Here is a 23734-nt window from a genome sequence, read left to right on the forward strand (position 1 = left end):
ATATTAAGGGTGAATGGTCCGATAATATTCTAGCTTTATATTCTGTTTTTCTTACTCTATCTTGCATACGAGCTGATAACAAAAATAGGTCTATTCTTGAATATGTTTTATGTCTAGCCGAGTAATATGAATATTCCTTTTCCTTTGGGTGTTGTTTCCTCCATATATCCAAAAGTTGCATTTCTTCCATCGATTTAATTATAAATTTGGTTACTTTGTTCTTTCTGTTAATATTTTTCCCAGTTTTGTCCAAATTTGAATCCAAATTCAGGTTGAAATCCCCTCCTATTAATATGTTCCCTTGCGTATCTGCTATCTTCAAAAAAATATCTTGCATAAACTTTTGATCTTCTTCGTTAGGTGAATATACATTGAGTAGATTCCAAAACTCCGAATATATCTGACATTTTATCATTACATATCTCCCTGCTGGACCTATTATTTCCTCTTCTATTTTAATTGGCATATTTTTACTAATTAATATAGCTACTCCTCTTGCTTTTGAATTATACGACGCTGCTGTTACGTGTCCTACCCAATCTCTCTTTAATTTCTTGTGCTCCAATTCAGTTAAATGTGTTTCTTGCACAAATGCTATATCAATTTTTTCTTTTTTCAGTAAATTTAGCAGTTTCTTCCTTTTAATTTGGTTATGTATTCCGTTAATATTTAAAGTTATATAGTTCAGCGTAGCCATTTTATACTTTGTTTATCTTCCCTTTCCGTTTCTCCATCATTACCTTTCCTTCTTATCCATTTCTGCTTTCTTGTTTTGAACACTTTATAAGACAACATTTCTAAAACATCAAACATTTTCCCTATTCTCCTATTTAAAACTTCTTTAACCCCAATCTCCCCTCCCCCTCCTGAGTTGTCCTTTATCCCTTGTCGGACAACCACTTCTCCCCTCTCCATTTGGATTTGCGAATTCACTCGCAAACGTCAGCTGATTTTGCAGTGACCGTAACTCCTCCCCACCCAGCCCCCCCAGAAAAGATTTCAATTTTCATATGTAACAAAGGTCACTCTTTTAATTCCCTCCTTATTCCCTCTATTCCATTTCCCTCCCTTATTAATTCTTGTCTATACTCTATATATTTTCCTCTAAATACGGATACATTCATGTATGCACACTATATATATATATATATATATATATATATATATATACACACATATACCCCTTTACACATATACATATAGATCGTGGTCATTTTTACTCTTATTACATGTCTTCATCTCTCTGTCTGTTTTGTAGTTGTTCTGCAAATTTCCTTGCTTTCTCTGGATCCAAGAATAGTCTGTTTTGTTACCCTGGAATAATTATTTTAAGTACCGTTGGGTACCTTAACATAAATTTTTATCCTTTTTTCCATAAGATCGTTTTCGCTGTATTGAACTCCTTCCTCTTCTTCAGGAGTTCAAAACTTATGTGTCCTTTTTAGTTCGCAGTCTTTTGTACTCTTGTTACACGTCTTCATCTCTCAGTCTATTTTGTAATTGTTCTGCAAATTTTCGTGCTTCCTCTGGATCCGAGAATAGTCTGTTTTGCTGTCCTGGAATAAATATTTTCAATACCGCTGGATGCTTTAGTATAAATTTATACCCTTTCTTCCATAAAATCGCCTTTGCTGTATTGAACTCCTTTCTCTTCTTCAGGAGTTCAAAACTTGTATCTGGATAAATAAAAATTTTTTGCCCTTTGTACTCCAGTGGCTTGTTGTCCTCTCTTACTTTCTCCATTGTTTTCTCCAGTACCTTTTCTCTTGTAGTATATCTTAGGAATTTTACTAAAATGGATCTTGGCTTTTGTTGTGGTTGTGGTTTAAAGGCTAATGCTCTATGTGCCCTTTCTATCTCCATTTCTTGCTGTAGTTCTGGACATCCTAAGATCCTGGGGATCCATTCTTTTATAAACTCTCTCATATTCTTGCCGCCTTCATCTTCCTTAAGGCCCACTATCTTTATATTATTTCTTCTGTTCTAATTTTCCATTATATCTATTTTCTGAGCTAATAGCTCTTGTGTCTCTTTAACTTTTTTATTAGATTCTTCTAATTTCTTTTTTAAGTCCTCTCCCTCCATTTCTACTGCTGCTTCTCGTTCTTCCATCTTATCCATTTTCTTTCCCATTTCTGTTAAGGTCATATCTATTTTATTCACTTTCTCTTCTGTACTGTTTATTCTTCTTAAATCACTAAATTCTTGTGCTTGCCATTCTTTAAATGACTCCATGTATTCTTTAATAAGAGAAAGTACCTCCTTTATCTTGCCTTTCCCTTCTTCTTCCATTTTACTGTACTCTTTCTCTTCTTTCTTGTTTTCGTTGTCTTCTATGTTCTCCTCTTGCTGCTGCTGTTCTGTAGCTGTCATTGCCGGCTGTGGAGATCGACTCCCCAGCTGGTCGCCCTTCCCGTCGGTGTGTTTTTTTGCATGCGCAGTTGCGCACTTTTACTCGGCTCAGCGAGCCATTTTTGTAGTCCAGTTTCTGGACCTGAGGGAGCGGGTTTCTCTCTCCACCACGGGCCTCTTCGAACAGGTAAGGCCTTCTCCTTCTTCCGTGTCTTCTCTTCCTCTCTTCTTACCGTTGGTTTCGATGTTTCTTTTTTCGTCGCCATCTTCTTTCCACCTTTATACTCCCTTTACTTTAATTTTTATTTTTGTGCCTTTGTGTTTTCCTTTATTTTCTTCAACTTTTCTGGAGAGGGCTGGAGTTCACCGTCCGGCCACTACTCCATCACGTGACTTCCAATCGGTAGTTTGTGGTAGTTGAAGGTTACAGTAGTGCAGGAAATGTGGTGGAAGGGAATACTGGGTGGGTGGGGAACTTCTTCATACAGAGAGTGGTGGGCGTGTGGAATGTGCTGCCAGCTGAAGTGGTGAATGCAGGCTCGATTTTAATGTTTAAGAAAAATTTGTACAAGTCTATGGATGGAAGGGGTTTGGTGGGCTGAGGTCTGGGTGCAGGAGAGTGGGATTGGACAGAATAATAGTTTGGGGCAGACTAGATGGGCCAAAGGGCCTACCTATGTACTGTAGTATTCTCTGGGAAGATTCAAGGACCAACACCTAATTGGGCACTTTCCAACCAGACAGCATTAACATTCTCCAGTTTTAGTGATCTCTCGCTCTCTCTCTCTCGCCCACTCTCTCTTCTCTTCCCACCCCCTCTTTTGCACCAGCTCTCCACTCCATTCAGATATCTCTCCCCATCATTCATCAGCTTTTATTTTTTCTTCCACCCTCCCACTTGTCATCAGCCTGTGCATCTCCCTCCGTCCCTTTGTCCTTTCTCTCCTCCTGCTGCCTTTTTACCTTCTGCCCATACCTTGACAAAGGACTCAGGCCTGAAACGTCAGTTACTCTTTACCTCCTGTAGACGCTGCATGACCTACTGAGTTTCTCCAACACTTGGTGTATCGCACTGCAATCCCAGCATCTACAGACTCTCTTGTTTAATTTCAAGGGCCTGACACTGTGTTCTTGAGGGAGTGAATCCCCACCTGCGCGAGAAGTGACACCTGATCATCCCAGTGATAAGGGATGCATGTTCACCACGGGAGTTGGGCAGAGCCAGCTAACCGACTGGTCCACGGTGTCCATGTGCTTCCAACCCTTTACCCTTCATGCTCCTCAACCGCGAGTCTTGTCAGTAATCATCTGGAATAAATTTCACATTGAGAGGTTACTGTAGCGTGTGTGTGACATGCTCACAGCCAAGTGCTGTCCTTAATGCTGGTGAGATAAAGCTGGGTGATGCAACATTTGAATGATCTGTTTGACCTGGAGCTCCTGCTGAACATTGCCCAGCCGAACTTCAGAAGAAAACCGATTTATTTGAAGGGCTCAGGCCTGAAATGTTGGCGATATATCTTTGTACCTCCATTTGAATGCTGAAAAAACTGGCTGAGTTCCTCCAGCATTTTGGTGCGCTTTTACTACCATCACAGCGTTTGCAGCCTTTCGTCTTTGTCCCATCTCCAGGGCTGCACATATAAGCAAAAAAAAAAAAAATTCTAAAAGAACTTTGTCCAGTGCAATCAATCGCCTGGCAACTCATTAGAATTGACTCCCTTCTTCCGGGATGGGAAGATTAATCATTGAGGAGTGTTTAATGGATCTGTACTCACTGGAGGTTAGAAGGATTGGTGGGAGGGAGGGGGTCATTGAAACTGACTGAATATTGAGAGAGTGGACATGGAAAGGATGGTTCCAGTAGTTGGAGAGTCTTGAACCAGAGGGCGCAGCCGCAGAATAAAAGGACATCCCTTTAGACCAGACATGAGGAGACATTTCTTCAGCCAGATGTGGGTGAATCTGCAGAATTTGTTGCCTCAGACGACTGTGGTGGCCAAGTCATTGGGTAAATTAGAAGTGGAGGTTAATAACTTCTTTAATAAGGACGTCAAATTATGGGGAGAATGGAGTTGAGAGGAAAGATATATCTGCCATGATTTGAATAGTGGAGCAGACTTGATGGGCTGAATGGTCTAATTCTGCTCCTACATTATGGTGGGATTAGAGTAAATATAAGGGGATGGTGGCCAGCACTGATTCAGTGGCCTGTAGGCTTGTTTCTTTGTTAAATCTCCATAAAACATTCACCAATTATTGGGGTATCATGAGACACTTCAGAAGAAGCCTGGAAACGCCACCGACTAACACCATTAGTACATTACACAGATTGTCGTACATAATATCAAACCAGGAGGCTCTGTGCTTGTCAGCCTGACTTGCTCCACTGATTTTTGCAGAAATATCCAACGTGTCTGCAGTTAATTCAAGATGACATTTTCATCTCTGGGAAAACAGAGGCACAGATTGCTTTTCTCTCCCCTAAGGTCAGCTGCTAATATCATCCGGTGAATACAACGAGACCGAACCTGCTGTAAAATTTATAAAGCCCTGCAGTTGGTCTCAATCTCTCCCATCGTTACTGAAAGAAGATAAGAAATTATGCACACTGGCGGAAAGCCAGCGCAAGCCAGCTCGAAGTATGAAAATCTATCCTTTTCATCTCGGAATAGGTAGCTTCCAGGATGAGGCAGATACTTGAGCTGATCAATGCCAAACGTTTACTCCCTTCGTCGAGAGCTCCCATATGTTTCACCTCAGCCAAACCTGTGAGCTCTACCGCAGTCCCGTGAAGCACCAGCACCTCTGATATCGTACATCATCCTTCATTGCTGATGGGTCCAAATCTTGCAATTCCTTTCCCTTTAGGAGTTAAACATCTCCAGTGACAGGTCCTGCTCCACCCATGTTGATGCAATGGCCAAGAAAGCACTCTGGCACCTCCACTTCATCAAGAGCCTGAGGAGATTTGGCACATCTCCTACCTCCCTCAACAACTTATCCAGGAGCTCCACTAAAAGCATCCTGTCGGGGTGTATCACTGAGTGGGACAGGAACTGTTCAACCCAAGAATGGCTCAGACTATCACTCACACAGCATCGCCCCCCCCCCCCCCCCCATCCACATCTCCATTAACTCCATCTACACTTCCCGGTGCCTTAAGACATGTTAAAAGACATCCAGTAGCCACACTCTCCTCACCCCGTTCCCCCCCAAAAATAATCAGGAAGAAGATTCACAAGAGTGAGATCATGTATCACCAGATTCAAAGATAATTTCTTTCCTTCTGTTATCAGACTCCTGAATGAACCTCACCCTGGTTAAATTAGGCTGCCCTTTGCTCTGTACCAACTGATCTCACTTTGTAACTGCACTTTGCTCTGTGTCTTGTATGAGATGTGCACCAGTCTGCTCGCAATACAACCTCTATCACCACATCTTGGTGCAAGTGACAAAGACCTTGCACTGGAAGAATACTGAGTACCTTCAGTGCAAGGACTGCAGTTCAAGAAGGAAGATCATGTCATCTTCTCAAGGGAGACTAGGAATTTGGCAATAAATAAAAACATGATGCTAGAAAAACTCAGCAGATCGAACAGTGTCCTTCATATAGCAAAGATAAAGATACATAATGGATGTTTTGGACGACCCTTCATCAAGGTCTGAAAAAATGTCGGCAGGCTTGCGGATCACTAGAATTTAGTTTTTGGAGTTTTGTTGACTATTGATCACTTCCCTTATCCTAGGAGTCAACTCTCAACCATGTCAGTTAGCGATAATGAAATCCACTATTGCCTTCCATATACTGTTGTCTGAGGAAAATAATGTTTTTAGATTATTTCATTTCATATATTTTCATGACCTAGTAGGGAGGCAGTCATCCCCACGAGTTTATCCATCCTTTGTTTAGATAATGGCAGTTACCTCCACTTCGCCCTACCTCACTATCCTTTTAATAAAATGGCCAGCGACTACTTGGAATGAAAGCTTCACTTGCTCATACTCCAGGATGTATTGGGGCCTCCCCTCCTCAGTGACATCCTGTGTCCCCTGTAGCTGGCATGTTGAATATATGCTGTGAAATGTCTTTCAAAATTAGTTCATCTTTATCAGTGCTCACATTTAAGTTTGTGTGACCTTCCCAAAGGGACCGTGTACCTAAGTGGGATTTAATACATTTCCTGTGACAAACATACCCCCCCCCTGACAATCTGGGTATTAACTCCTGCACCCACCCATCTCCTAATTACAGGTCCACCCTGACTTGGTGCATGCACAGAGGGTTCTTGTATTGGAGTTCAGTTGGTGCATGCACGGAGGGTTCGCGTATTGGTGTTTGGTTGGCACGTGCATGCGAGTTAAGGGCGCATATTCAATACTGTTAGGGCACTTAACTCACGCATGTGCCAACCAAACTCCAGTACGCGAGAGAAAGAGAAGCTAAAGAGGGTCCCTTCAGAGTGTTTGTAGAAGGTGCTGAATAAATGCAGGTTACTTCCTTACATTCTCAAGTCACTGAACTGCAGTTTCCATTTTGAATGAAATGTGCGTTTCCGTTGACTGTCCTTTTATATTTCCTTTCCAGCGATGAAATCTGGAGGCACACAATTGAAGCTCATCATGACTTTCCAAAACTACGGGCAGGCCCTGTTCAAACCGATGAAGTGAGTAGTTTTTTACTTATTTAGCCACAAGATGCGGTGGTCGCTGGATGTAAATGACCAGTTTGCTATCACTTTGACTGCTTCTTCTGCTTGATGAAAGGATACCTCTGCTTTCTCTCTGTTGTTTGAAAAGGAGCAAAAGGATTCACGGGGATATTACTGGGATTGAAGAGGCTGCAACAATATTCCATGAGACCTAGGAGCAGAAATAGGGCTATTCAGCCCATTGAGCCTGCCCTTTCAATCAGGAGCTGATCCATTTCCCCACTCAGCCCTATTGTCTGGTCTTCTCCCCATAACCTTTGATGCCCTGGCTAATCAAGAAGTTTGTAATGGCTAGACCCAGAGGGTAACACTGTTTGACTGGTGTGATGTTCATTCAGGTGCCTGGAATGTTGGAGAATCTCCACAGGCCCTGCAGCATCCATAGAAAGTAAAAATAGTCAATGCTGGGGGCCTGAGGCTTTTTTCTGAGATTCTCCAGTGCTTTCTGTGCCAGACGCCAGCATCTGCAGCTTTATATTGTTCATCTCCTTGAATCCGTTGGCGTGAGATGTCACATTCTGGCAGGAGGGTGTGGGAGACGTTATAGCAGTGCGGCAGGTGGGGAGAGGAATGCAGAGGATAAATTCAGGGCATTGAAGCAGGTTGATAAAGTTTTTTTGTCATATACATTGTACAATGTACATGCGCATCGAAATTCTTACTTGCTGCAGCTGAAGTCTCATACCACCAGGTTTAGGAACAGTCGCTACCCCTCCACCATCAAGCTCCTAAATACCAGACTCATTTAAAGACTTGGCACATTATTTATTATTAACTAGTTATTTTCTGTATTGCACAGTCAGTTTGTGTACATTTCTTTCTTGGTTTGCAATTCTCTCTTTTGTTTACTTATCTGTTCTTGAGTACTGCTTTTTTGCTCTACTGTTAAGTAGAAATTCTGCCCGGCCCGCAAAATCTTAGGGTTGTATGTGGTGTCATGTATGTCCTCTGGCAATAAAAATAAAAGGGGAAAAAAATAACTTTAAAAAATACAGTACAAAAGTCTACTTCAATGAATGAAAGAGATAATAAATACAAGAAATAGATTCTAAATATTTACAGTTATCTTTGTACAAAAAAGTGACTTTCGTGGTGTCAGAGTATCCCTAATTAGTGTAAGTTAGGGTCATACATGTCGCAAGGATGATGTGATGTGAATTTATTCTTGTCCCTTGGAGTATTGCTTTCAGTGCTGGTCACTTCATTCGGGAAGGATGGATATGCTTTGGAGAGGGTGCTGAGGAGATTTACCAGGCTGTTGGCTGTGCTGGAGAACATCTTATGAAGTAAAAACACAATGCTGGAGAAATTCAGCAATGTACTTTATGTGGCAAAGATCAAGATACAGAACCAATGTTTTGGGCTTGAGCCCCCTCATCAAGGGCTTGCTGTGTAAGACCTGCTGAGTTTCTCCAGCGTTGTGTTTTTGCTACAATCACGGTGTCTGCAGACATTTGTGTTTTACACAGTTCTTATCAATCAAGGTTGACTGAGCTAGGGCTTTTCTCTTTGGAGCAACGAAGGATGAGATGTGACTTAATAGAGGTTATGAGGGGCTAGATAGGGTGGACAGCCAGTGCCTTTTTTCCTGGGAAGACTATAGGAGGACTCCATTGAAGGTAAGTGGAGGAAAGTTTAGAGGAGATGTCAGAGGTAGGTTTTTTTTTAACACCAAGGGTAATGGATGCCTGGAATGCTTTGGCAGTGGGTGGTGGTGGAGGCTAGTACAATAGGTACCTTCAAAAGGCTCTTAAATGGGCTCATGATAGAAAAAAAGTGGAGGGTTATGGTTGTGAGATAGGGAAGGGTTAGATTGTTGTGGAGCAAGTAGGTTTACATAGGTCGGCACAACATCGTGGGCTGAAGGGCCTGTACCGTGCTGGAATCTTTTATGTTCTCTGTAAACAAGTACAATTTACAGATGCACTGAAATTCTTTACGTGCTGCAATCACACAGATACACCAACTACAAAAGAATCAATTAGATTACCCCAATATGCCAAGGCAGGAAAAGAAGTATTAGATATAAAAGGATTGATAGATAAATATTCATTAACGCTAAAAAATAGCGGGTGGAAAGAGCGAGGGAGGGGCTGAGACGTGATGAGATCCACTAGTAGAGTTCTCAAGTTAGACAAGGGAGTCTGCAGATGCTGGGGTTGAGTGCAATGCACAAGCATGCTGGATAAGCCCAGTGGGTCACGCAGCATCTGAAGGAAGAACAGGGTAACGCAAGGTTTCGGGCCTGGGCTGTCAGAGTGATGTAGGTGCGTCCAGTCACATTGAACAGGCGTTTGTGTAGGTCTGTGGAGTGGAAGGGGTTAGAGGGATGTGGGCTGTGCACCAGTCAGTGGGACGAGCTCTGATCGGAACCTCAGACTGAGAGGACTGCTTCTATTCTGTGACTATTACAACCAATAGTTTGGAAAATTTGCTCGTCCTGTATCACCAGTACCAAGAGATTAATGGACTGTGGTGATTGAACATCTGGAGTATGTTTCACCAGAGTCTCATTTTCAAGTTCAAGTGCATTGTCACCAGCACCAAGTTGCTGTGATAAAGGTTGTTTTGCAAGCGGACCAGTAGACATCTCATACATAGTACTTGAGTTACACAGAGATCAGATAGTAAGAAGTAAAGGCAGGCACCGTATTATTGAGAGGGGCTTGTTCAAGAGTTCGATAATAGAAACAGTCCTTGAATCTGATGGTGCATAATCTCACTCTTCTCGATGGGAGGGGAGAAGGGAGTGTGACCTGGGTGGGATTAGACTTTTAATACGTTGGCTGCTTTTCCAAGGCAACGGGAGTTATAAGCCCCTTTCGTACTTGGAAGTGGCCCCAGGTATTAACAGCCAATCGGCCTTTAATGTATCAGCCTTTTAATGAAAAGAAAATCTTCTCAACACCAGCGTCAGATGACGTCATCTCGCACTGGGGATTGACAGCCTCGACCCCCTAGTACAATGCTCAGCATCTCCAGATGCCGGCGTTGCAATCAGGCAAGTGTAGAATGGAGCATTGCTTCTGGTATAGAAATGACCCACGTTTTTGCATGAGTGCAGGAACGTGAAGGAAGAAAAGATTAAAATGAAGGTATAAACTTTGCCATGGGAAAGTCGCAGCAGGAGAGAGAAGAAATAAAGAGCAATAAATAGCAATAATGGACAATTTTTCAACAGGTGGGAAGTTGGTAGCACTATTGCGCACAATTTATAAAGACTATGGGGGAAAAGCAATGGCGGACCTGACTTCCCAGAATGCCATGTGGCAGAGAAATTCTGGGAAGGCAGGTCCGCCATTGCTTTTTCCGATGGTATTTATATACTGTGCACTGTAGCCTACCAACTAACTTTCCCATGTTGTATAAATTGTGTGCTACAGTGCTACCAACTTTCCCACCCTGTTTAAAAACTATTGCTATTTATTGCTAGCTCTTTCCCACAGTCCCTTATAAAGGTTTAGATAGATCGGCACAACAACAACAGGGCTAAAGGGCTGTAGCGTCTTCAAGTACTGTGCTGTACATAAAGCTTAATTATGTTATAATTAGGCATGATCAATTTTGTTTGAATATAAGATCATAATAAATTGATCAGGATTTAGGGCAGGTTCACCATCGCTCCATGTGTCATGATGTCACTGGTAGTAGTTAGAACAGTCCTAATGCCCGGGGATGGCATCTTGCAAGTGTGAAGGTGTGTTCAGTGTCCCAGTTAGGAGTGGTCACGTGTGAAAAGCCAAATCCTCATTCCTATCCGGGGATACCGAACGACCAATTTAGTGGCAAAGGGGCTATAGATGGAGGAGAGGGGGCTTGTGTGGTGGCCTGTGAGCCACGTTCACAACCCTCCGCAGTTTCTGGCAGTCTCAGGTGGAGCAGATCCTGTCCCTCACAGTGACGCTTCCAATGGTCCACCTGTAGAAGTTGTTGAGAGAGAGAGAGAGAGAGAGAGACGCAGGGGACATGCCAAATTTCCCTGGGCTTCCGAGGAAGTCGAGACATTGCTGAAGTAAAATGATACTTTATTCAAACTTTTCAGGACAAATATCTAAGGTTGATGCTTTGGAAAACAAAAGGAAGTGTGCTTTCACTAAAATGTGAGTTCCTTGCCAAAACTGCAGTGATTTAATTAAGCCGTGCAGTTTGATAAATGGTGCGTACAGATTGTCAGTGCAAGATCTGGGGATTCATTCACAGCAATTCAATTAAATTATGCAAAATGTCTGGCTTCATGGCTTTTTGTTCAATTCAATGCCCCTTTTATAGCCAGTGGTCTGCCATTTAGAACTCTGTTTACTCACTTGGCCCGAGATGCCTCTTGGATCCCATCACATAATTGAAATCTGCACTTGCATTTCAATAGCACCATTCCCATCCATTCATGCACATCCAAAAGTGCTTTATGGGGGAGAAGGCATGTGCGATGCTCCATGAACTATTGAGAACAATGCAAGAGCTGTAGCGTCTTCAAGTACTGAATTTACCTCGATCACACATTTATGCTAGTTAGCTCCCACCCCAATATTCGACCACTGGGGCCTTTGTGCCTTAGGTCTGTGAGAGAAACCTTGAGTGCCCAGGGGAAGCTCATTTTCATTGGATTGGAACTCCAACTAAGACGGAGACTGGCTCCATCCAAATGCTAGGGAATTTTAATCTGGGAGAGAGAAAAAACAGAGGAAGGGGGCAGAGAGAGAGGACAAAGCTGGCAGAGAGAGAGCAAATGGAGGAAGGGGAAAAGGGCAGAACGAGAGAGAAAATGGAGGAAGGAGAGAGAGAGATCTGGGACTGAAAGACCATGTAGTCTGACAACAGAGCAGAGAGATGGAAGGAAGTGACAGGAATGGGAGAGAGCAGAGAGAGATGCCTCCCTGCCAAGCAGGGTAGTGTTGTGGCACCCCTGTCCTCAGCCTGCCACGCAGATGCAGACCAGAATCGTTTTGAGGGTAAGTTGGGGCAAGGGAGAGATCTTTGGGGTGGATTGTGGAGAGGGGATTGGCAGGAGAGGGGGCTTTGGTTGGTTGGAGGGGCCTTGTGAATCCCTGACGAAGGTCCTGTGACCATTAGTACTGCTGGTGAACCTTCTCACCCCACCCTCCAAAGCAAGGAAGGGGTCAGTAGGTTAATTAGGTGTAATTGGGCAGCACGATGCTGCCCCAATTACACCCAATTCATGAGCCAGAAGGGACCTTCTACGTAAAAAGAAATTCCAGCCTCTCCCTCCCCACCTTCCATCTATCCATAGACCAGGGACTGGTTGCTGAGGGACAAGGGGCTCATGGGTTGCACAGTCAGACTCCACTTGTTTCATAAAGAACTGTCTGACCTCCCTCAACCTGCTGACTCAGAAGGACAGGGAACTTGGGCCAAATCTGTGCACACATTAAGAAGGAAGTGGAAAAACATCTGATTGCAGTTCGTAACAAGTGTAAGGACTATCTGGTCGTTAGCAGCTCCCTGGTGGATAAACAGTTTGACTTTAATTTTTCAATCCACTTGTTCTGCTTAAAATGCGCCAGCCAGCGTTTCACCCTGTGACCTCCCACCACCTCTTCTGACTGATCATCCATGCTTTGGTGTCACTTGTTATATCTTTTATCAAAGCTTGTTCTCGTATTTGGTGTTTCCAGCAACACTCTCTGCAGCTGATTAGTTCATGGCCATCACATTGGAAGTGGTGGCTCGGAGCTCTGCCTGAGAGAGTCTGCAACCGGCAGCCAGTCCAGTCTGTGTGCCAGGCTCTGGCAGGGGCAGAAGAGTGTGGTGAAGTGTGCTGATCACACCAGGGTCACACCCCCCACCGGCAGGGACACCTGCCCTTCCTGATTCAACACCATCACCTGCTGAGTTTCACCTCCTCTGCTTCCCAGAGCTGGGCTGCCCATGAGGGGAATTACACTGACCACATTTCCAGCTTGGATGCAACAGCTCAGTCGGCACAATCTTGGCTGGGTTCCACTGCTGGCTGCACAGCATCTCGTAGGCAGTTATTGGATTGCAGCTTCTAAATGGTCAGAAGAATTCTAAATTCCTCACTTGACAGGAAGGCGCAACAGCGACTACACTTCCTGAGAAGACTGAAGCGGGCGAGGTTACCATACTGTCCACTTTCTGCAGGAGCTCTATTGAGAGCGTCCTGGCCGGCTGCATCAAAATGTGGTGCGGATGGGGTAGAGCATCGGATAGGACCATAAAAAGAAATAGAGAGGATCACTGAGGTCTCCCTCCCCTCCTCACCGCCCCCCCCCCCCCCCATCGACATGATTTAACTAGGATTGTTTTTTAAAGGGAGCTTGCAAAATCATTTGGGACCCCTCCCTCTACCCACACAGCTTCTTCCAATTAATCCCATCAAGAAAGAGATGCAGAAATATTAGAACGAGATCCACCAGGCTGAGGAACAGCTTCTTTCCACAAGGAGAACATGACTTTGTGAATGAGTGTTGATCTGAACTCTGTGTGTCTACTATTTATTAATAATATATCTATATGGGACATGTACGGTATATCGGTTCTGTGTATACAGTTTGTATAGATTGTATGTGTGTTTCGTCTATATGTGTGCTTGCACTAATTCTTGTACTGTGGACCAGAGAACGCTGTTTCGTCAGGTTGTACTGTTACAATCGAATGATAGATGAACTAAAATCCAATTCCAACTTAAAAAAAAGACTTCCGCTTGCATCACAACCTTCAGCTCCTATGTGCTTCCCAAAGGCCCACCTTCCAATGTATTGCAGACCCCTGTTTAACTGTTCTTTTCTTTTTAACACTATACCCTGCGCTGTTTTATTCTTGTTCTGCCTGCTGTTGACATGTCTGGATAGCATGCAAAACAAGGTTTCTTGCTGTTTGTCAGTCAATTCAAAAATTCAAATGTAGGCCCCACCGTTGTTGGCCGAATCACTGGAAATGTTGAGTTAGAATACTGGATGGAGATGGAGAGCTGGAAGAGGTTAAAACAACATTCTTGCTCCCAATGTCAAGATCAAGGAGCTTATTTTGTATTTTTGAAAGGGAGGTCATAGGACCTTGTACCTTGTCCTCTTTGATGGGCATGTCAATGGAGAGAGCTGACTCCCACATATCTGAGCACCTCAAGGCAACTGTGAAGAAGGCACCCCAATGCCTTTACTTTCTGAAGAGATGTGGCATGTCATCGGAAACCCTATCAAATTTCTACAGGTGAATGTGGAGTGTATACTGACTGGTTTTATCACAGCTTGGTTTGGGAATACAAGTGTTCAGGAACACTGAAGGCACAGAAAGGGTGGCACGGTTAGCACGACTCTGTTACAGTGCCAGCGACCCAGATTCGAATCCGGTGCTGTCCGTTAACATCTGCGTGGTTTCCTCCAAGGGATCTGGTTTCCTCCCACGGTTGAAAATGCACTGGAGGTTGTTGGTCAATTGGGTGCTTTTGGGTGGCATGGGCTCATGGGCCAAAAGCGCCTGTGACCGTGCTATATGTTGAAGTTCAAGTGGTAAATACAGTCAGGTCCATCACAGGGAGACATCTGTGTGAGGCACTGCCTCAAGAAGGCAGCTGACATCATAAACAACCCCCATTCCCCTGGTCACAACCTCTTTGCACTTTTCCCTTCAGGCAGTAGGTACAGAAACCTGAAGTCCAGCCCCTCTAGGTTCAAGAACAGTTTTTACCCAACAGCTCTTGAATCTTCCCGACCCATCCAAACACTATCAGCACGTCCTACAAAAGCACTTTACAAACAATAAAATGGTGTGGTCAGTTAGTGTCGTAGTTAATGCAACGCTCTTACAGTGCCAGGGGTTTGAATCCGGCACTGTCTGTAAGGATTAATTGGGTGTAATTCGGCAGCTTGTGGCCTGAGGGGGCCTTCTACAGTGTTGCCCCCTCCAAGCCAGCACTTTTGGCAGACAATGTGTGCATAGAAAGATCCTAAAGGCCAACGATGGTGACCAGATCAAAAATGGGAGGACATTTTGTTTTAGCTTCCCCTTGAGAAGGCAGACATAGAACTTTCCAGCACACTGCAGGCCCTTCAGCCCAAAACATTGTGCCCATGTATGGAAACCTACTCCACAACAATCCAACCCTTCCCTCCCTCACACCCATAACCTATTTTTCCTGCAGATGTTTTCCAACATCTCATCCTAAATGTCGTCACCTCTGACCCTCGAGGCTTCCCTCAGTCCAGGACCGGGAGTGCCTGCTTGAGTTTCTGGTCCCCAGTGAATTCTGACCTCCAGGAGCCAGGCTCCCCTCGGTAAAGTGGCACGCCTGCGCGGAAAAGGTGCTCAGGAGTGAGCTGGGCCAACTCATGGCCAATAGGTTTATTATCATGAACAAGTCACAAAATTTGTTGTTTTGCAGCAGCGTCTCAGGGCAAACATTTACATAAACCACCTTACAACAGTAAATAAAAATAGTGCAAGAATAAGACAAAGTAAGGCAGTGTGTTTGATTATTCAGGATTCTGATGGCAGCGGGGAAGAAGCTGTCCTTGTGCTCGTCTTCAGGCAACTGTACCTCCGTCTCGATGGTAGTGAAGAGGGGATGGCCTTGTGGGGGTCCTTGAGGATGGAGGCTGCCTCCAGAACATGTCCTTGATGGAGTGAAGTCTGGTGCCCACAGGCCGAGTTAACAACCCTCTGGAGTTTATTCTTGTCCTGAGAGTTGGTGCCTCCATACCAGGTAGTGATGGAACCAGCCAGAATGTTCTCCATGGTAAACCTGTAGAGGTTTTCAAGAGCCTTGAAACTCCTCACGAAGTATAGTCATTGGCGAATCTTCTTCATGATTGCATCAACATGAGTACAATGCCAGAACATATACTTTATAAGTGGGATGAAAAAACTGGTGCAACATAGAAATTCACCAGAACTGCACCATTTACTCAACATTTGGAAGAAGATTCACATAGAAAGGAAAAAAACAAATTACCAACTACCAAAATTATTATTGACGAAAATCAACTAATCCCTTTCACAATAGATAACCTTTCCTTTAGGGAATGGGAGAGAAAAGGAATCAAAAGAATAGAAAAATTTTTTTGGGAAATAATTTATTATCTTTTGAAAAAATTAAATACAAACGTGGAATAACTCGCGGAACAATGTTTGCATACCACCAACTGAAAACCTACTTGAAGGACAAATTGGGAAGCAGGCTGAGGTTACCAGAAGGAAGCAGCTTTGAATATGTGATTACAGACACAATGATAATTAAAAGATTTATAATGAACATGTACATCAAACTGCAAGAGAAGGAAAATGATGAAATAAGCTATAAACCCAAACAAAAGTGGGAACAAGATCTAAACATAAAGATAAAAAATGAAAATGGGAAAAGCTATGATCTGGAACTATGAGAAATACAATAAACACAAGGTTACACATGATACAATATAATTGGTTACACAGGCTATATATCACGCCTCAAAAGTTAAATAAATGGGACCCAACGGTATTAGATGTTTTCGCTGTAAGAAGGAAACGGGAACAACAGTACATGCAATTTGGGCATGTGAGAAAGTGGAAAAGTTTTGGGAAGATCTCAATCAGGTATTAAATAAAATCACAAAAAGCAACATACCAAAAAATCCAGAGATCTTTCTTCTAAGTAATATAAGAAGTAAAGAATTAGGCCTGAAACTGGATGAAGCGCAAAAAAGATTTATTATGATAGCCTTAGCTGTAGCAAAAAAATGTATAATGTCAACTTGGAAATCAAAAGAGAGCCTGAGAATACAGCAATGGTACATGGAAATGAATAAATGTATTCCATTGGAAAAAAATAACATATAATTTAAAAAATAAAGTCACAGTATTCGAACAAATTTGGGAACCGTACATGGAACACAACAGAGAGGGCCGACCGCGGACCTCCACCCCCTAAAATGATAGAATGAGAAGACGACGAAATGAACTGACCCAGTGTTTAAAAGTAGATGACACAATTTTCTTGTTTATTTTCATTGTGTGATGACATTGTTTAATGGGTTTAATGTATCATATATGTTGAATGTTTAATGGGTTTGGAGGGGGAGGGAGGGAGGGAGGGAAGGGAGGGAGGAAAAAGGGGAGAAAATGCCACAGTGTATATTCAAGAGGGAAATGTTTGTGTGTATTTTGATTAATATGGTTCAAAGTGTGAAAAATAAAATTAAAAAATTTTAAAAAAAGAATGTGAAGATCAGCGATTATGACTGAAGTTGGTGATTGCACCTGGGAACACATCCAAAAATAAACAGATTAAAATGACAAAAAAAAACATGAGTACAATGTGCAAATGCATGGAAATTGTTACCTGGTGCAGCCACACAGGACAGTGGTGTACATTAAATCTCCACAATACACCAAGGCAGAAAGAGGGATAATAAATATAAAAAGATAGATAAATATTTGCAATTGCAGTTCATGCAAGAAAAAAGTGATGTTTCAACAGTGCAGTCGAATCTTTTGGAGGTCCCAGAGTAGCTTACGGTTCGTAAGTGTGTTAGTAGGGAGGTTCAAGAGTCTGATCCAGTTTACAGGAGGACAGGTCTTGTTTAACTACAATGTCTTTTCCAGGCAAACCAGAGAGCAAGAGACACCTCCAGATTTCTTCTACTTCTCTGACTATGAGCGCCATAACTCGGAGATCGCGGCTTTCCACCTGGACAGGTAATGCCTCGGTACAGGTGGGAGGGGCGTTCGCGTTGCTGCCTCATCCTGACCATGCCCTAACTCCTCTCCCCCCCTTCCTCCCTGTCCCCTCGGAAGAATCCTGGATTTCCGACGTGTGCCCCCGGTCGCTGGGAGACTGGTAAACATGACGAGGGAAATCCGTGACGTGACGCGTGACAAGAAGCTCTGGAGGACATTTTTCATCTCGCCGGGTAGGCAACTTGGTTGGGTGGGATTCCACCCTCCCCACCCCACCCCCACCCCCCCACCATCCTGCCTGTACTCTGCACCTTCCTAGCTCGTGGCTGTCTAAGATGGCCCGTTGTGGGCAGACCTCACTTGGAGTACTGTGAGCAGTTTTCGGCTCCTTATTCAAGAAAGGATGAGCTGACATTGGGGAGGGTTGAGACAAGGTTCATAACAATGGTCTGGGACTGAAAAGGTTATCATATGAGGAGTGTTTGAGGCTCTTGGCCGGAACTGATTGGAATCTAGGGAACCTCATTGAAATATTTTGCATGTTGAAAGATGTGGAGAGAGAGTAGATGGGAGAGTGGTGGGAGAATCTAGGACAAGAGGGTACAACTTCAGGATTGATAGACCAGAGATTTTTTTTAAAAATTTTTTATTTTTCACACCATAAGCCACATTGACCATGATACATACATTTTCCTTTTCAAATATATAGTGTCATTTTCTCCTCCCATCCCACCCTCCCTACCTCTCCCCCATCCATTTAAAGTACAAAATCTAAGATACATTAAACCAGTCAAACAATGTTGTCATTCAATAAAAATAAACAAGAAATTCCACTGAGTCAATTCTTTTCATTTCCTTCTCCTTTCGTTAATTTAGGTAGTGAATGTCCCCGGTAGGTTTTCTCTTTTGTGTTTCATGTAAGGCTCCCATATTTGTTCAAATATTTCAATATTATTTCTTAAACTATATGTTATTTTTTCTAATGGAATACATTTATTCATTTCTATATACCATTGTTGTATTTTCAAATTATCTTTCAATTCCAGGTTGACATAATACATTTTTTTGCTACGGCTAGAGCTATCTTAACAAATCTTTTTTGTGCACCATCCAAATCAAGTCCAAATTCTTTGTTTTTTATGTTACTTAGGAGGAAGATCTCTGGATTCTTTGGTATATTGTTTTCTGTAATTTTATTTAATATTTGGTTTAGATCTTCCCAAAATTTTTCTACTTTCTCACATGTCCAGATTGCATGAATTGTTGTTCCCATTTCTTTTTTACATCGAAAACATCTGTCAGATACTGTTGGGTCCCATTTATTTAACTTTTGAGGTGTAATGTATAGTCTGTGTATCCAGTTATATTGTATCATACGTAACCTCGTATTTATTGTATTTCTCATCGTTCCAGAACATTTCTCCCACGTTTCCTTTTTTATCTTTATATTTAAATCTTGTTCCCATTTTTGTTTAGTTTTACCATTTGTTTCCTCATTCTCCTTTTCTTGCAGTTTAATATACATATTTGTTATAAATCTTTTGATTATCATTGTATCTGTAATCACATATTCAAAGTTACTTCCCTCTGGTAACCTCAGACTGCTTCCTAATTTGTCCTTCAAATAGGATCTCAATTGGTAATATGCCAGCACTGTATCTTGAATTATATTGTATTTATCTTTCATTTGTTCAAAGGATAATAATCTATTTCCTGAAAAACAATTTTCTATTCTTTTGATCCCTTTTTTCTCCCATTCTCTAAAGGAAAGGTTATCTATTGTAAAAGGGAGTAACTTATTTTGTGTCAATATTAGTTTTGGTAATTGGTAATTTGTTTTATTCCTTTCTACATGAATCTTTTTCCAAATATTGAGTAGATGATGTAATACTGGAGAACTCCTACTTTGTACCAATTTTTCATCCCATTTATATAATATGTGTTCAGGTATCTTTTCCCCTATTTTATCTAATTCTAATCTAGTCCAATCTGGCTTTTCCCTTGTTTGATAAAAATCTGATAGGTATCTTAATTGTGCGGCTCTATAATAATTTTTAAAGTTTGGCAGTTGTAAGCCTCCTTGTTTATACCATTCTGTTAATTTATCTAGTGCTATCCTCGGTTTCCCCCCTTTCCATAAAAATTTCCTTATTATTTTCTTTAACTCCTTGAAGAATTTCTCTATAGACCAGAGATATTGAGGAATTTCTTAATCTGTGGAATTTGTTGCCTCAGGCAGTTTATGGAGGCCAGGTCATTGGTGTATTTAAGGCAGAGATTGATAGGTTCTTTATTAGCCAGGCCATCAAAGGTTATGGGGAGAAGGCCGGGCAGTGGGGCTGAGTGGGTAAAATGGATCAGCTCATGATTGAATGGTGGGGCAGACTTGATGGGCTGAATAGCCCATTTCTGCTCCAAAGGGGTGTCTAAGCTGACAGAGACAACGAATTGAGGATTGCCCAAAGTGGCGCCTGGTCTAGCTGTTCCCTGAAGTATCAGATGTTGCCCAACTGAAAAGAACAAACACTCCTTGTCCATTCAACAAGGTTTCACTATGTTCTAACACAAACTCTATAATAACATTACAAGGTCCTTTGCTGGGATAACAAACACCACCTCCTCTTCTTATCTGATTCCAGCAGCAGCATCCTTTGTCTCCATGTTTCTCTCTGTACCACCCTGTGTGATCCAGCTTCCTCCGGCCTTCCCCCTTTTCTTCCTCTTGCCTCTCTTCCCCTTTGTCTGTCAATCATCTGCCTCTGTCCATCATCCTTCACCCCTCCCTGGTTCACCAATCCCCTCTGTCCCCTATCTAACCCCTCCCACCCTCTCTTCATTCCAATGGTGACCTCCCCTCCCTGCACTCTCAGCCTTGATGAAGGGTTCCAGCCCGAAACATTGGTCTTTTCACCCACGGATGCTGCTCGAGCTGCTGAGTTCCTCCAGCGCATTGGTCATTGCTCCAGATTCCAGCGTCCAAAGTCTCTCATGCGAGAGTTCCTGGGAGAAGGGTTTACCACCAAGACACCAGAAATTTTTTTTTAATTGACCCTTCCATTCAAAGATCTTTTAAATGAATTCAAATTGTTTATTGTCATGTGTACTGACAAACAGTGAAAATCTTTGTTTTACGTGTTATCCAGACAAGTCAACTCATGCTTAAATGGAGCATGTAGTGTAATAAAAGAATAAAAGTGCATGGTGCAGTGTTACAAAGTGCATAAAGTAGAGAAAAGTTGAATTAAGATAGTCCAGGGAATTATTTTTAACCAATGACAGGTCCATTCAAGATTATGAATTGTCCTTGAATCTGGAGTTCACAAAAGTGCTGCAGGAACTCAGCAGGTCAGGCAGCATCTGTGGAGAGCAAGAGTCTGTCAGCATTTCGGGCCCAAGCCCTTCGTCCACTTGACCACTGCAGCCGTGATGAACTCGGCGGCTGCATCGACTCGTTTGTCTGATGAAGGCCTCAGGCCTGAGACACTGACCTGCCTGACCTGCTGAGTTTCTCCAGCACTTCTGTGTACGCACCGGTTCCCCAGTATCTGCAGTCTCCTTGTTTAACTTGAATCTGGAGGCTCCAGCTTTCAAACACAAGTAAGGCCTCAGCATCTTGAAAAGTAGCATCTTCCATCGATGATTTTTTTTCTGCCTTCACGTCCTTCCCTCATCATTCCTGAGGAGGTGGGGAGTGAACTGCCTTCCAGAATCACTGAAGATGCTGCTGGGGAGGGAGTTCCGGAACATAGGCCCCACTGCCATGGAGGAGCAGTGGCGTGTTTCCAAGGCAACATGCACAAGCTGAGGGGTCACTTCCCCTTGCACCCGCTGCTTTTCCATCTTGCTGCGAGAGGTCCCAACTTGGGAGGTGGTGTCAGCCAGCAAGCGGCCTGAATGAATAATCGTGTGACAGTGCAGGAGTGCTGGGGCTGACGAGCGCTGAGGATGGTGTCGAGTGAGCTGCCCAGTGCGGCTGGTGTTGAGATCGCCCTCCAACTCATTTGCATCCTTCCTACAGCTGGACGACTGCACCCAATACACAAAAGTGCCGGAGAAACTCAGCAGGTCATACAGCATCTATAGGAAGTGAAGACAAACCAGTGAGAATACTTGTGGAGGCTGCATGTCCTGAGTTACTCTAGCACTTTTGTGCATTGCACTACAATCCCAGTGTCTGCAAACTTTCCTGTTTAACATAGTCCTCCAAATGTGGTCTTACCATCACCTTGTGCAGCTGAATCATGAGATTCCTATCTTTTGTACTTTCTCCATGAAGACCACCGTGTGAAATGCCATCTTCACCACTCTCGGGGAACTGTGCCCCTGGGTGTCTCTCTCTCTCCCCTGGTTACCTGACTGACTGCCACCCTCTCTCTGTCTCTCTCCTCCCCACCCACCCAACCTCTTCCCCCACTCCCCACCCGCAGCCAACAATATCTGCTTCTATGGAGAGTGCTCCTACTACTGTTCTACCGAGCACGCTCTGTGTGGGAAACCTGACCGGATTGAGGGTTCGCTGGCTGCCTTCCTGCCAGATCTGGCTCTGGCCAAACGGAAAACCTGGAGAAACCCGTGGAGACGCTCATACCACAAGCGCAAGCGAGCAGAGTGAGTCTGGGTGGGGGTGGGGGGTGGATGGCAAGGGAGGAGTGAATTGGGGGGGGGGGGGGGTGCCTTCCAGGGTGCTTATTGTTAATATTTAGATATTCAGCATGGTAACAGACCCTTTCAGCCCATGAGCCAGTACTGCCCAATTCCCAATGAACGTATTAAGTCTGTACATTTTTGAATGGTGGAAGGAAACCCAGGTAGACATGGGGAGAACATACAAACTCCTTACAGACAGCACCAGATTTGAACCCCGGTCGCTGGCGTTGTAATTGTGTCACGCTAACTGCTACAATAACTGTGCTGCCCTATCTACTGTGTAAACCAGCCATTCTCAACCTTTTTATTTGGAGAAGGCCCCCTTAGGACTCTGCTCAAAGTTTATGGGCCCCCTTCCCTATGAAGGAGTCGTTTAGTTGGTTTCTATCGTACTTCTACCGACTACATTAAAAAATATTTTATGATTTCAGTCGGTGGCCCTCTAGAAATGTTCTGTGGCCCCTAGGGTGGGAGGGGTCGGATGACTCCCCCACCCCCATTGAAAATGGCTTTGAATAAATCATACTAGTGAGCCCCATCGAGTGATCTCCAAGGTCTATGCTGCAACATCTGCCAAATAAGTCACAATTCCTTCCATCCTATCAGCAACTGATCCCACAGTCTTTTATTGGCATATAAGACATTACTGCCCCCACCACTTCCACCAATAATGGATCCCTGGGTAACATCTGAATTGTTTTTTTTTTTGCACTACCAATAACTGGTAATACTGCCGCGCCCTCAGGAAAAAGGATCTCAGGGCTGCATGTGATGTCATGCATGTACTCTGACAGTAAATAGGAAATCTTTGAGTCTTACTGATGGCACAGTGTCCTCAACCAATCCCCTCCCTTCCTCCCACCACAGCTCCTCCCCTGAGATATTTCTCATATCTGGTGAATAAGTCACACTGTCCTGTTTAACTTCCACCAACTCATCCCCCACAGCTTTACTGTGGACCTCAGTTTTTGGAAAAAAAATTTCTTCGGTTTGAGATACATTTCGGATTTTCTCCTCTTGAGTTTTAGGTTAAAAGTTTTAGGTTAAAATCTCGACATTTTGGCTATTGATTCCACTTTCCCTTTCCTCAAACTTTCTGTCTCCATCTCAAGGGACAAATTCTCGACAGATGTCTTCTGCAAATCTTCCAACTCCACGGCTACCTTGACTACGCCTCTTCCCATCCCATCCCCTGTAAGGATTCCATTCTCTCAATTCTTCTGTCTCCATTACATCTGCACCCAGGATGAGGACTTCCATGCCAGATCATCAGCGATGCCCTTCAAACAACGTGGCTTTCCCTCTACATCATCAACTGGGCGCTCACCCGTATATCCTCCATTACCTGTACATCTGCCTTTGCCCCCTCTGTCCCCACACACGAGGACAGG

At 43.5% G+C, this 23734-nt stretch overlaps 1 protein-coding gene across 3 annotated transcripts in view; it reads left to right on the plus strand.

The window, feature by feature from the left end:
- LOC138746955 (extracellular serine/threonine protein kinase FAM20C-like) overlaps positions 1–23734 on the plus strand; it is a 69525-nt gene that overhangs the window by 31896 nt on the left and 13895 nt on the right. For all 3 annotated transcript variants that reach the window (XM_069905706.1, XM_069905708.1, XM_069905707.1), the window contains exons 3-6: positions 6941–7019; positions 17622–17714; positions 17814–17929; positions 22124–22304. In XM_069905706.1, coding sequence (XP_069761807.1) covers positions 6941–7019; positions 17622–17714; positions 17814–17929; positions 22124–22304 — 469 coding nt within the window. The remainder of the gene's footprint in view (positions 1–6940; positions 7020–17621; positions 17715–17813; positions 17930–22123; positions 22305–23734) is intronic.

This window comes from Narcine bancroftii, chromosome 12, assembly GCF_036971445.1.
Source record: "Narcine bancroftii isolate sNarBan1 chromosome 12, sNarBan1.hap1, whole genome shotgun sequence".
Classification (NCBI taxonomy): Eukaryota; Metazoa; Chordata; class Chondrichthyes; order Torpediniformes; family Narcinidae; genus Narcine; species Narcine bancroftii.